At 51.4% G+C, this 12208-nt stretch overlaps 2 protein-coding genes across 2 annotated transcripts in view; one reads left to right on the top strand and one right to left on the bottom strand.

Moving 5' to 3' along the window:
- Positions 1 to 4512, bottom strand: part of PDPK1 (3-phosphoinositide dependent protein kinase 1) — a 60631-nt gene extending 56119 nt beyond the window's left edge. The window contains exon 1 of the mRNA XM_087728988.1: positions 4396 to 4512. Coding sequence (XP_087585114.1) covers positions 4396 to 4419 — 24 coding nt within the window. The 5' untranslated portion in view covers positions 4420 to 4512. The remainder of the gene's footprint in view (positions 1 to 4395) is intronic.
- A 176-nt stretch (positions 4513 to 4688) lies between these two features.
- Positions 4689 to 11944, top strand: LOC148042732 (interleukin-9 receptor-like). Its single transcript, XM_087728950.1, has 6 exons — positions 4689 to 5510; positions 7740 to 7850; positions 8515 to 8632; positions 10122 to 10321; positions 10515 to 10660; positions 11323 to 11944. Exons 1-6 carry the CDS (start codon positions 5378 to 5380, stop codon positions 11539 to 11541), a joined length of 927 nt encoding a protein of 308 aa, XP_087585076.1. The 5' UTR covers positions 4689 to 5377; the 3' UTR covers positions 11542 to 11944.
- Positions 11945 to 12208: the final 264 nt, after the last annotated feature.

The following is a 12208-nucleotide window of genomic DNA, read 5'->3' as shown; positions in this document are numbered from 1 at the left end:
GACCTCTTGCCATGCTGCAGGTGTTGGGATGCCCCGCCTCCCACCAGCCAGATGGTCTTCGGGTCTCTGCTGTGCATGCACGTATGTCCACGCATTCACATGTACATGCATGTCCGCACATGCACATATTTGCACATGTTCATGCATGCACACACACGTGTACACCTTTCAGTTTGGGCATGCATGCATGCACACAGTTTGGGCACTCGGTGTCTAAATGGTTCGCCATCACAAGTCTAGCTTCTTTACCTTCGCCATCAGAATTGCAACCAAAGGCTGCAGGTTGGAACAGGAAGCCCAGAAGAGTCTGCATTATTCCAATCCATGAGTTTAAAACATTGGAAGGAAAGGCAACACTGTACAGAGAGGCCCTTTTTTCTGAAAGGCTGAAATATGCTTTGCGTTTATGCTATAGCCTGTGCAGGTGGCAGCCTCTGAACGCATCTTCCCACTCGTTACCCAAGCACCACAAGTTCTGTGCCTAGGAGAAGGTGGGAAACACCATTTTGACTTGGATCAGATAAAGGCTAAAGCAGTTTCAGCAGTGGGCCAAGATGGGGAAAAAGGCTGCATCGTGTGGGCAGTCCTTAAAGAAAAGGCAGGCAGGCATCTCTGAGGTCCTGCTAAGGGATAAGCAGATAAGCAGATGCGCCCTTAGGCTACATCAAAAGAGGTATAGTTAATACGAGAACCCTCTGAATTAAACTGAAATCAATTTTGTTCTGTAATACAACAGGATGACCAAAGGATTGGAAATTGTGTTTTACCCAAAACAATCAAAGTAGCTGGGTGCATTAGCCAGATATGAGCTGAAATATGATGGCAATAGCCTTTCCTCCTTTTAGATCCTGTGCCAAAGTAGTAAGCTGAAGCCTAGTTAGCCAACAGAATCCAGCGGCCACCATTTCCACGTTAATGTCCCAGGCATTGATTAAAGCGCAATGGAAAGCAATCTCTTTTAGAGCAGAGGAACCTGAGGAATGCAAAGCAAACAGGCTCCTCAGCCCCGGATGCAACACAGGAAAGCAGGCAAAGGCTTTAGGAAGACAGCCTTCCTTCTTCTCTTGGTCTGAGCAGAGCTGGGCTTGCCCACTCACCTCCGCAGGGTCAGGTTTTGTGCTCCTACCAGACACCCTCACTGTTGAGTGGCTGGGGGAGGGGGGAGGACCTGTGGGACAAGAGGGCCTGCCCACCCCTCCTCAGAAGCAAGGGAGCAACAGTTTACATAGCACTGCCCCAAAATGAGCTGGCACCCAGCTGAAGAGAAAGCAGGAAGATGGACAGGTTGGCTCTATCTGTGGTGTTCTCTGGCAGGTCCTCTTCCCTCTGGAACTGAAGCTCACACTGACAGCAGTTGGAGGCTGGAGGATGGCAAGAGTCCAGCAGCTTTCCTCACCTCCTTTTCCCCAGAAGCAAGGCAAGCAAGCGGACCTCCAATCGCCCCTTCCATTGAAATGGCATTTCATCCAAGGGGGAGAAAACAAGCCTGGTAGTGCCTGAGCATGTTTAGAAGTTATTGGCTTTCCAGCATAGCCTAGGATTAGGGAGAGGCAGTTTTCCACTAGAGCCAATCTAGCAGGTCCATCCAATCTAGCATAGTCCCTTAGCCACCAGGCGAATGCACTGCTGTCTTGTCCAAACAACTGTTGATCTAAGGCTCAGGCCTGGCAAATGCACCTGCCCATCATACTCCCCTCCTTTAGTGCTTGATCTCACTTGCTGGAGAGAGGACCAACCCCTCCAAGAATGGGTTGTCAAGCCATGCAGAAATGCAGTGAGAAAAGGGGAACGAGGTGCCTTGAAAGCTGCCATCCAGCATTCTCAAAACAAATGTGTTAAGGGAAAACAAGTCCTTCACAGTCTCATTGGCAAGTGGACAGTTGAGGGGTTCAAGAAAGAGATCAGAATATCAAAGACTGACCTCTTAATGGCTTGCAGAAAAATTATTTGGGAGAACAATTGTCCATTCAATCAAAGAAGGCCTGTCATCTGGGATTACCTGATAGGACATTTGTATAGGAGCAAAGTGGTCAGAATTACTTCCTTCCTTTCAACACGACTGGAAAAACACATTTGTACCTGCAAAGATTGGTTTGGTTTGCTTTTATTGGACTTCTATGCCACCCTTCTCCCAAAGGACTCAGGGTGGCGTACAACATAAAAACACATATGACAAAAGTTAGATGGCCTTCAGTTGGTCTATACTTACAAGCATGCTGTAAACCCCACACCCTAATAAAGTTTCTTTTTTGCCAAAACTTTCAGGTAACCAAAAATGAAACTTGATCTTAAAATGCCAAGTTCGGATTTTTGAAACAGTCTAACACCTGAAAAGTCTTCCTAAGAGTTGTTACTCTCACCTTCAGGAAATGCTTGTTTTGTAATTAATGCTAAGCTATTATCTACTACAGCACTATCAATTGTATAAATACCTACTGTGTTTCCCCAAAAATAAGACAGGGTCTTATTTTCTTCTCCACCCCCCCCCGAAATAAGCACTTGGGCTTTTTTTCTGGGAGGTCTTATTATTTTTGAGGTGCAGGAGGCAGCGAGTATCGTCACCTCATGGCTGATGCTGTGTTGAAATATTTTCCGGGGGGGATGGGGGTATTTTAGCTCATGCACTCAAAAGCCCGATTGGGCTTATTATCCTGGGAGGTCATATTTTCAGGGAAACAGATAGATTGAATTATTTTTCAGTTAAAGATAATGCATGCAACTAAGGAGCTAGCCCTCACCAAACAACGAAATTTAAGCACTGCTTTCTGGCCAGAGGAAGCAGAGTTAACCCTTCCTTGTTGCCCCCCCCCCTCCGTCAATGACATGATAATATGCCTGTGAAGACCAGTACAGAAACGGCTTCTGACGTTTTAAGAATTACAGTACAGGTAGTCCTCGACTTACAACAGTTTGCTTAATAACCATTTGAAGTTACGAAAAATGTGACATGATTGTTTTTCAGTTACGATCTTTGCAGCATGCCTATAATCACATGATCAAAATGCAGATGCTTGGCAGCAGGTTCATATTGATGACCATTGCTGTGTCCCAGAGTCATGTGATCACCTTTTCTGACCTTCTGGCAAACAAAGTCAATGGGAAAGCCAGAATCACTTAATAACTGGCTTTTCAGCTGCAGCCATTCACTTAACTGTGGCAAGAAAAGTCGTAAAATGGGGCAAAACTCACTTAACCAATGTCCCACTTAGCAACATAAATTTTGGGCTCAGTCATGGTTGTAAGTCGAGGACTGCCTGTACTGTATTTAAAAAGCTTTATGTCCCAAATGAAGTTGCTTAAAATAATGCTCGTGAAAAATCAGCAGTGATCATATTTATATCAAATAGACCACTGGTGACCTGTTGGGTCATCATTTCAGAGACATTTCCTTACTCATGCACTTGGCCCAACCTTTACTCCCCCACCACACTCTGTCTTATTTTCGGGAGATATTCATACACTTGATAGTGCTGTAAAAGATAATAGCTTAGCATTAAAACACAAGCCAGAGCACACTCGCACCACAAAGCTGGGCTGTTGTGTTATCATTTCCTTACCTAAACAGAAAACAGAACGATCACAGGTAGGGGGGGAAGAGCAGGGGGGATTCCTGAGCAACTCCCCCAATGCCATTCCTTGTAAGAAGCATTGGAAATGAGAGTAATTGGAACACGGGTGACTACAGTGGCACTAAACAGCCCACAGCTTTGCCAAATTTCAATTGCACAGGAGCCACAGCTCTAAACCTGCGAGTTTAGTTCGGACTCCCGGTTAGAGACAATTAGGCTTCATCTCCCTGTGAACGTCCTTTGCAGACGGCTGTCCCCTCGTGGCTCCAGTTCCCGGACTTTTTTTTGAGACAGAAGACAGGTTACAAACCCGAGACTCGCCTCTCGTCCAACGCCCCAACAACCCCCCCGATCCCACCCAGCGCCGAAACTCGGGGAAGGGCAGCCGCTCTTGCGACGGACCGAAACCCTCCTGAGCAGACCCGGAAGGCCACCCGGCTCCCGCTTCGCCGCCGAGGCCCCGTCCCATCCCTTCCTGCCCGCAAGGCGCCGAGGCCGGATCCCTCCGTCGGCTCGCCAGGAGCCGAGCAAGGCCGGGCGGCCGAGGCCCAAAGGCGGGGCCGACGCCGGGCGCCAGCAGGCCGAGACCCGCGGGGCAGGGCAAGGCAAGCAGAGCCGCGCGCCCAAGGCCGCCGCCGCCGCCCGGGACACAGGCGCGGCAACGGGCACCTCCGCTCTGACCCATCCTGGCGGAAGCAGTTCCTCCACCGGCCGGGCGAGGCCTCCGGAACGGTCGCCGGCCCTGCCGCCGCCACACCGACCAGGCAGCCGGCGCCGTCGGTCGCTCCAGCGCGCGAGGGGCGGGCAACCCCGCCGCGAGGCCTACCAGGGGGCTGCCAGCGCTGGCCATGGGCCCGCCGGCCCTCCGCCGCCTCCGCCGCGCCGCCACCAGGAGCGCGACCCAACTGGACGCCCGCGTCCTCCGCCAGTGACGTCAGCCACAACAATGCCCGCTTCCGGCCGGAGAGGCGGGACTTTCCCCCCCGCGCGCTTCCAGACTGGCTGTCCCGAGGCGCGGGAACCCCGTCCGCAGCTCTCGCGAGACTCTCTGCGCGCCACCCCTCCCCCCCCGTTTGACGCAGCCGCCCTTCGCGGGGCCTGCTGGGTAGGAGGCCCGGATGCAGGGGGCGGGCCGAGGTGGCTGGCGGTGTTTCGGGTCTTTTCGGGGGAGCCCGGGCCGAGCGGAGGTGGCCGGCATCCTGACCGCGCAGCTGCCTCCCCGGCGGGCCGCGAGAGGAAATGCAGAGGAAGGATGGTGCTTGCAGGGCTGGAGCGGAGGAGGGCGGAGGGCCGCTTCCCCCCATTCATTCCGCGACACCCCCTCCCCACAGTGCCCTGTCCCGTTTTGCTGCCCCCTGGTGGGCAACTCTGAGTCCTGCAGCGAAAGGAGCCCCTTAAAAGCGACTCGCAAACGGCGCACCGGGATCCGCTCTGAAGCCGCCGCTGCCGTTTGCCCATCGCCAAGCGCTGCTTCCGAGGCCTTGAGGGCTATTCCGCCTTGGGCTTCCTGGTCTTCCCTTTGCAAACCCCATTTCGCCCAGCCCCTTTATAAAGCAGCCTCCTCTCCGTGTCAGCCCAGGGAGCCAGTTCAGGCGGTAACGGCGTCCGCTGTCAAAGCAGCTCCGCCCGACTGAACGGTTGGCTGGGAAGCTGCAATTGAAGCGTCAACTCGGCGCAGATTGGAGACTTTAGCCGGAGGCCCCTGTGGTGCTTTCCAACTTCCACCTCAAAAGGCCCCCATGCCTGAGGTTAACACGGGGAGAACTAGAGCAAAAGGGACGTTCTGGTGACTTCTTCAAAAGAATCACATGCGGTGCCATTTCGCGGCCAGCGATCCTGCCCAACTGATGTGTCTTTCTACCACCTTCCTAGACTCCATGCCTGCTGGCAAAAGGCTGTTTTCAGGATCTTTCGAAAGGCCAAAGAACATTCTGATCTCCGGTAGGATGATGGTATTCCACAAGGCAGAAAGGATTCTCTCCCTCGTCCTAATAAAGGAGAAGATTCGTAGCTCAGGGTTGAACTGTGGGGTCCTTGGTGCTCTCTGAGCTTGGTGGTTTTGTTGCAGACGTTTCATAAGCCTAACTAGGTAACGTCATCAGTGCTAGTAAGGAATGACAGGGCAAGACAGAATATAAACAGAGAATAAACACCACTCCTTACTAGCAGTGATGATGTTACCCAGTTTGGGTAATGAAACATCTGCAAAAAAAAACAAGCTCAGAGAGCACCAAGGACTGTTCTTGGCCCTGCCAGACAAGACTCCTTGGCTGATGGGTCCCTCCTGCCAGCCCTGATGAAAAGGGGAGATGCCGCTGGGGAGGCCTCTAGTCACCAGGCCTCAGCTCATAGGGGGCTTTGGAGGTCATTGCCAGAATCTAGAATCGTCAACGTGACTGCTGCTGAAGCTCCTCGAACAGAGGTGTGACATGCACAGCATTGTGGACACACGTAACTGCCCGCACAGCTGCATTTTGAACTAGTTGAAGCTTCCTGATATTCTTCAAGGGCAGCCCTGTGTAGAACACACTGCAGGAATCTGTAGGAGAGGTGACTAAACATGAATGACAGCTTATTGCACCATTATAATTTAGAGGCACTGAGGATAGGTTCACATTCTAGATTAGGGGAAAGTTGGAGAAGGCAGTTTACATTTGGTCTCTTAAGGGAAAGCAGGCATGGTCTTGCCAAGATGTCCAAACCAGACCATTGGCCTCAACTGTAACACAGTCTGCCTAGGGAACGTAACATGTTCTATGCATGTCTTTAATCCAGTATACCATCAACTCAGCCTGGGAGACTCCAGCCTGAAAAAGGGGGTGAAGGGCTTCAAATGGCCCCCACCCACGTGTCCATTGGGACAGAGGAACTCTGCTTTAAGATCCTTGTCAGAGTAAGCTGTAAATTGTTGATTGCCAACGCTCTAATCTTGTTGGTGCTTGTCACATGTCCACACTTATCTGCTGGCCCTCCAGATCAGTTCCCCAATCTGAGAGACAGTTTCCGAGGCTGAATTCAGGCAGGATATTAATTTGGTGCAAGAGCCCAGTGTCTTTGGAGACCACCTTCTGCCTGCTGGGCAAAGGGCATCTTTGAAGAATATCTGCACCTTCCTGAGCAGTGACAGAACAGCCAAGGGTAAGGAAGCACCTTTCTTGCTCCCAGTGGTTACTCTGTGCAGGCATCAGAAAGAAATGCTGATCAAAACTAGATTAGAATTGACATCACAAGGGGTACAAGTAGAATGGTGGTCTTATTTACAGATACAGTCAAGGTTTGCACAGGATAGGAAGAAGGAAGGTATTGCCAAAGATTACACAACATTAGATAAACTTTTGATACAGACAGAAAACAGGCTAATCAAAGTGTTGTATAGATTTTTGTTGGAAATCAAGCTAGAGGAGGAACATGTCAAATAATCTATGGTCGCCTGGGTGAAAATTTTCGGTTACAATGTGGAATTGGCTAAGTGGGAAAAACTTTGGATACTTAATCGGAAAAAGAAAATACACCATCAGAGCTAGATATAATCAGAAAAGTGTTGGCCTGTGCAGAAGCAGATAGGCTCACTCTTGAACTTAAAAATAAAGGGGAATCAAAATATTTTGAAGTCTGGAACAGATTTTATGACTGGTATAAGACAGGGTGACAAGACTGGAACAAACTATAAATTGTGATTGGATAGAAGGATTGATAATGTATTAAGTAGGCTAATTGTCAATAGTTGTGACTAGCTGTATATAATGTGAATGTATGGTCACTCCGACTTTGCGGTACTGCATTGTTTTAAATGTAAAAATAATAAAAAATATATTGGGGGGAAAAAAAGAAAGAAATGCTGCTACTTGGCTCCTGTCACCTCTCTTGGGCTCGGTTAAAAGGCACACCTCTGCTTCCAACTGGTTTTCACTTGTTTCCCAAGTTCCAAAAGTGGCTGCCCTGGTTTCCTTTTCCTCCCCCCTCCCATGGTGTAGGGTCTCCTGCGTGGGCTGGTGGGTTGGACTAGATGACCTACAAGGTCCCTTCCAACTCTCTTAATCTGTATCTGTAACTTCCTGATTGGTTCCACCTACTCAGGCATCCGACCCCAGAATCCACAGCAGGGGGATTCAAGGCTTGGTTTGGGGCTGAGGGAGTCCCAGCTAAGTCAGTGTCATGTCTGTGTTGCAGCCCCCCTGCATTCCAGACATCCAGAGGCCATGAGAAAGGCCTCCTGGGGGACAGCTGCCTGCTTGATGCTCTGGGCTCGGTTCTTCCTTCTCCTGGCAATGGAGCAAACAGGTAAGGGGTAGCAGCAAGAGCACCTGCTTATAATGGGATCTGTGACCCCAAACTAATGACGAGCCAAGGGAGATTGGTATCCAAATCTTCAAGGTCCAGGCATGTGAATATCCCCCTCCCCCCATCAATTTGGAGAGAAGCTGTGTAAAAGTGGGCACTGCACCCCTCTAGCTCCTGATCAGCATAAAGGCACCTGCATTGCGGAGGGCGGGCTCTTCTTTTGAGCGGAGCAGCAGTGCTGGAATAAAACAACTGTACAACCCCTACAGGCCTAGAAAGGCCCACCACCCAGTTCCAGAATCCACTCTGCTTAGAAGCCCCTGAGCCGTCTCGTTTCCCGGGTCATTATGCGATCTTATTGTCTTCTCTGGGGTGGCTATGGTTTTAGATGTGATACCAACAAGATGCCCATGGCTGGTCCAGGGAACAGAAGCCCCGTGTCTTTGTTTTGCAAACATCAGGTGGCCACTGGAGGGCAGCTGAGGGATACAGACAAGACTTCCTCTTTGCTGCCCTCTAATGGTTCTCTGGGTTTTGGTAGCCCAGGGATGGTATTGCTAAGCCTCCATTGCTGTAAAGGGACGTGTGGGGGACAAGACTGGGCAGGGGGAGGTGGGGAAAATTTTAATCCTCAATTGACTTCTCTCTCCCCCTTTCTTGGCAGAAGCTGCCAGCCGGGTACAGTGTCTCAACAATTACGGTTTTCAGGGACGCAGAGTGGACTGCCAATGGCACCGCCATCAGGCCTTGGAGGGAACTCTGTTCTATCTCAATTTCTCTGAGTAAGGTCCTGGGTTTAGTGGAGGGAGATGGCCTCTTGGACAGCAGGGTGGTCATTTCACCATACCAGTCTAATGTGGATTTGCCAGCAGGAGAAAATGTGCCCACCCATTGCAGCCCGTCTCCTTGGTCTTGTCAGGGCCTTGGAGAAAATGGCAGATGGCTCTGGCAAATGCTCCTCCTCCCACCTCGCCCCACCTGACTACCTGCCAGGTGCACTGCTGTCCCAGCAGAAGCACAGCCCCCCCCCTTTCAAAAAACCCATCCTACCCAGGTGCCGGCTTGGTTGCTCCACTCCAAGTTGCAGACCTCCCCGTCCATTAATTGGATAAGTGCCTCATGTGAAAGCGCCTTCCTGCATGGCTGCTCCCATTTCCCTCCTCCCAGACCCTGCTCTTCCCAAGAAGCAGTAGGACCAATCAAGGGGACCCCCCCCCCAATCTCCTCCCCCTGTTTCCCTTCCAGCTTCCATCCCAGCATGTTCTGCTCAGAGAGCTTCTGGGGCTTGTGAGGCCAGTGAGGAAGCAGGCACGATTTCTGGGGGAGTCAATAGGGAAGCCACCAAGCAGTGCGGACTACAATGTCCATCCTTCCCTCTTGGTTGGTGTGACCTCTTTGGCCTTGTTCAGTTCTATAAATTTGTGAAAACATTTTGGGGATTATCTTACTTGTTTCCTCCCGAGAACTTTTTCCCCTCCTCAGCTTAGAAGAAAATCTTCCTCAGAGAGCATGTGAACATCTGCATCGCCCCAAGCTACCCAGAGGGAGAAAATGGGGAGGAGGGGCCCCATTATCGTCCATGTTGTCTGTTTTATGTGCAGCCCCAGCCACGTAGTCGGCACCATGGCCTTGGGGCTGCCTCCCCCTTTCAGTGTCTTGTACAAATGGGGCCAATGTGTGCTGCCCACACCTGGACCCAAGGCCGAAGGTGGGATGTGACCAATGTAAAATGAATGGGACAATTAGGTTTTTTGTTTGGGAAGCTGTATTTTTCTAGAAACAGCCCAAAATTTCCTTTTCCCCTTTTTTGTTTTTTCATGACCGCATATTCAGCGTACTGGGAATTTATGGACTTTTGAGACATTGAGCGCGGGGGTCACTTTCCCGTCCAAAGCCTGGACTGCGTTCTGTTGCAGGAGGAAGTGGAAAGCCTGAAAGCAGGTGGTGCTCCAGCAGAAGGGCAGCAACGCCTGGGTCTGCCAGCCCGGGGAGAGGCTGCCAGGCAGCACGGGCAATGCCTGGCCGGGAGGAATCTTTATCTTCACCCAAGAGCAGCTCATAAAAACCTCTGCAGCAAGGTTGCCAGCGGTTGCCTTCCCCAAGTAGAGTTTCTACAAATCCCGATGATGTTCCTGTTCCCAGGGGGCTCTTCTCATGAAATGGAGCCTTAGGTTGGCTGCCAGGCAGTGCAGGCTGCCCGTTGCCTTGTGCCTCCCATGAGCGATGCTTAGTTTGCGCAGGCGCAAACCATGATGGCCTTCCTTCTTCCAGCACCCTCGGACTCTCCAGTGACCTCATCTGTCCTCTGTCCGCCTCCCCTGGCAACTCGGATCACTTCAACTGCTCCGTGCACAGCGAGGAAGGCGAGTTCACAGAAAACGACGAGTACCAAGTGATTCTGCATGGCAGCTCCTCCTCGGGAGAAAACCAGACCGACGTGATCTTTGTGGCATATAAACCCAGACTACACAGTGAGTGAATGGGAACCGGAGGGGGAGGCCTGCTGACCGCCATGTTCTCATGGCCTGCTCCAGTCCCTGCTCTTCTTCTCCACCTCCCGCAGCCTGGGGGTCCTCAGGAAGGTTGCTAGCATCTTGGGGGTCTCTGGTGGAGCTCAGCAATGGGAGCCTTTGCATTCCCCAATCGTTTCTCTTCTCTTCCCAGTTCAGTGCGATCCGCCCTTTGATCTGCAGAGCAAGTGCAGTGACCATGCATGCCGGCTCTCCTGGAAGAGGCCAAGGGCCTGTGAGGAGGTTTTGGAGGACTGGCAGTGGGAGCTGACATTCAAGGCTGTTCAAGACCCCTGGGAGGTAGGAGAAGCCAAGGGAAGAAGGTGAGATGGCAGGCAGCCCCCTAGGGTCCTGGTGCTCCCAAAACCACCAGGTGTTGCCTCAGGTGAGAAGGACCAGGCAGGATATTTTTGAGGTTAGGACTAGGCAACTCAAGAGGCAAAGTTGCATCCATTTGCAAGTGGCTCGAGGCTCCCTTGGCCTGCCCTCGTCTCCCTCAACCGTTGCCAACCCGTGCAGTTTGCTATCTGACAGTGCCAGCTTTCCCAACTGAAAAGTTCTGAAACATGTTGGACTGTAATGCAGCTTGGCCGTTCCCTGTCATCACCTCCGCAATGACACCAATTGCAGCCCAGGACACCCTGAGGGCAGAGAGCCAAGTGATTCTCAGGTGCAGGACTGAGAGTGCGGAAACCTGCCTGTGGCCCAAAAGCTGGGTGATGTTGAGCCAGCCCCCTCTCAGCGCCAGGAAGAGGGTAGCCAAGGCAACCCACTTCTGGAAAGGATCCAGGCAGTTGTTGTAAGGCTGCATGTCTGTATGTGTGTGTATGTCTGGTGGGTGGGGGCGGGGGAGATGGAGGGAGTCGGATATGCTGTAGCTAGACTCTTCTTCTGTTTTGGGGGGAGGGGATTTCATTCATCCAGGAACTTGACAGCTTCCTTCCTTCCCTCCCTTCTCCTAGCAAGCACAGAGAAGGGTCTTCGTCACCTCGGAAACCTGGGTGCACCTAGAAGGCTTTGAGTTCAAGAGTGAGAGAGATTATGTTGCACGAATGCGCTGCAAAACACCAGAGGAAAACCATCACTATGGCAGCCACTGGAGTCCATGGAGTTCCTGTGCCACTTGGACGGCTCAGCCAGGTTGGCCTCCAGGACGTCACGTCGTCCTGATGTTGAATTGATGCCAATCTCCCCGGTTTGTTTCAGATGATATTTTGAGATTTTAATTTTTCTCACACCTTCGCATTAAAAGGCCATTTTGCAGAGAATTATTTATACATGTAACTCTCCTTTAGCAACCACAATTGGGACCAGCTACTTGGTTGTTAAACAGAATGGTCACTATGCAAAACCGCAAATGACTTTACTTCAGACCTGTGAAGGTCGTAAAAGTGATGTTTGGTCATAATGTTATATTTTCATCGCCACTGTAACTGCGAAGCCACTAAACAAGGCAGCTGCTAAATGAGGTCTCCCCGTAGCAATTTAAGTTATCATGGAGTTGAAAGGTAGCTGGGTAAGCATCTCGTTAAGCCGATGGATCTTCTGCGACCCTTTGACCGGCTGCCCCCAGCCTTTCTTTGAAGAATTTCAGGAAGAGGCCTCCTATCCCACTGAGGTTCCTCCCGATAGGTAGCTCACCTGTGCCTACTTCCCTGCATTTTCCAGAACAAGCCCCCTTCCTCCTCTGCACGAGCACATCTTCTTTTATCTCCTTCGGCCTTCCATTTTGCAGGAAAGACAAACCCACTTCCGGTCCCTGGCTGAAGTTCTGGTGATCCTTTTCTGAACTGGCTGCGCACATCACCCCGAAAGCCAAAACAGTTACCAGCTGCGAAAAAGAGGATA

This window comes from Thamnophis sirtalis, unplaced genomic scaffold (genome assembly GCF_051295495.1).
Source record: "Thamnophis sirtalis isolate CommonGarterSnake01/CBP01778 unplaced genomic scaffold, rThaSir2_p1.2 scaffold_14, whole genome shotgun sequence".
Classification (NCBI taxonomy): domain Eukaryota; kingdom Metazoa; phylum Chordata; class Lepidosauria; order Squamata; family Natricidae; genus Thamnophis; species Thamnophis sirtalis.
This window is presented reverse-complemented; position numbering and strand designations above follow the sequence as displayed.

Bases quoted from the DNA above. Each gene is read 5' to 3' on its own strand.
- LOC148042732 (XM_087728950.1), top strand. From the start codon at position 5,378: ATGCGGTGCCATTTCGCGGCCAGCGATCCTGCCCAACTGATGTGTCTT. The intron at 5,511-7,739 runs GTAGGATGATGG...TCTGTGTTGCAG, and splicing joins AAAGAACATTCTGATCTCCG to CCCCCCTGCATTCCAGACAT. The intron at 10,661-11,322 runs GTAGGAGAAGCC...CCCTTCTCCTAG, and splicing joins CTGTTCAAGACCCCTGGGAG to CAAGCACAGAGAAGGGTCTT.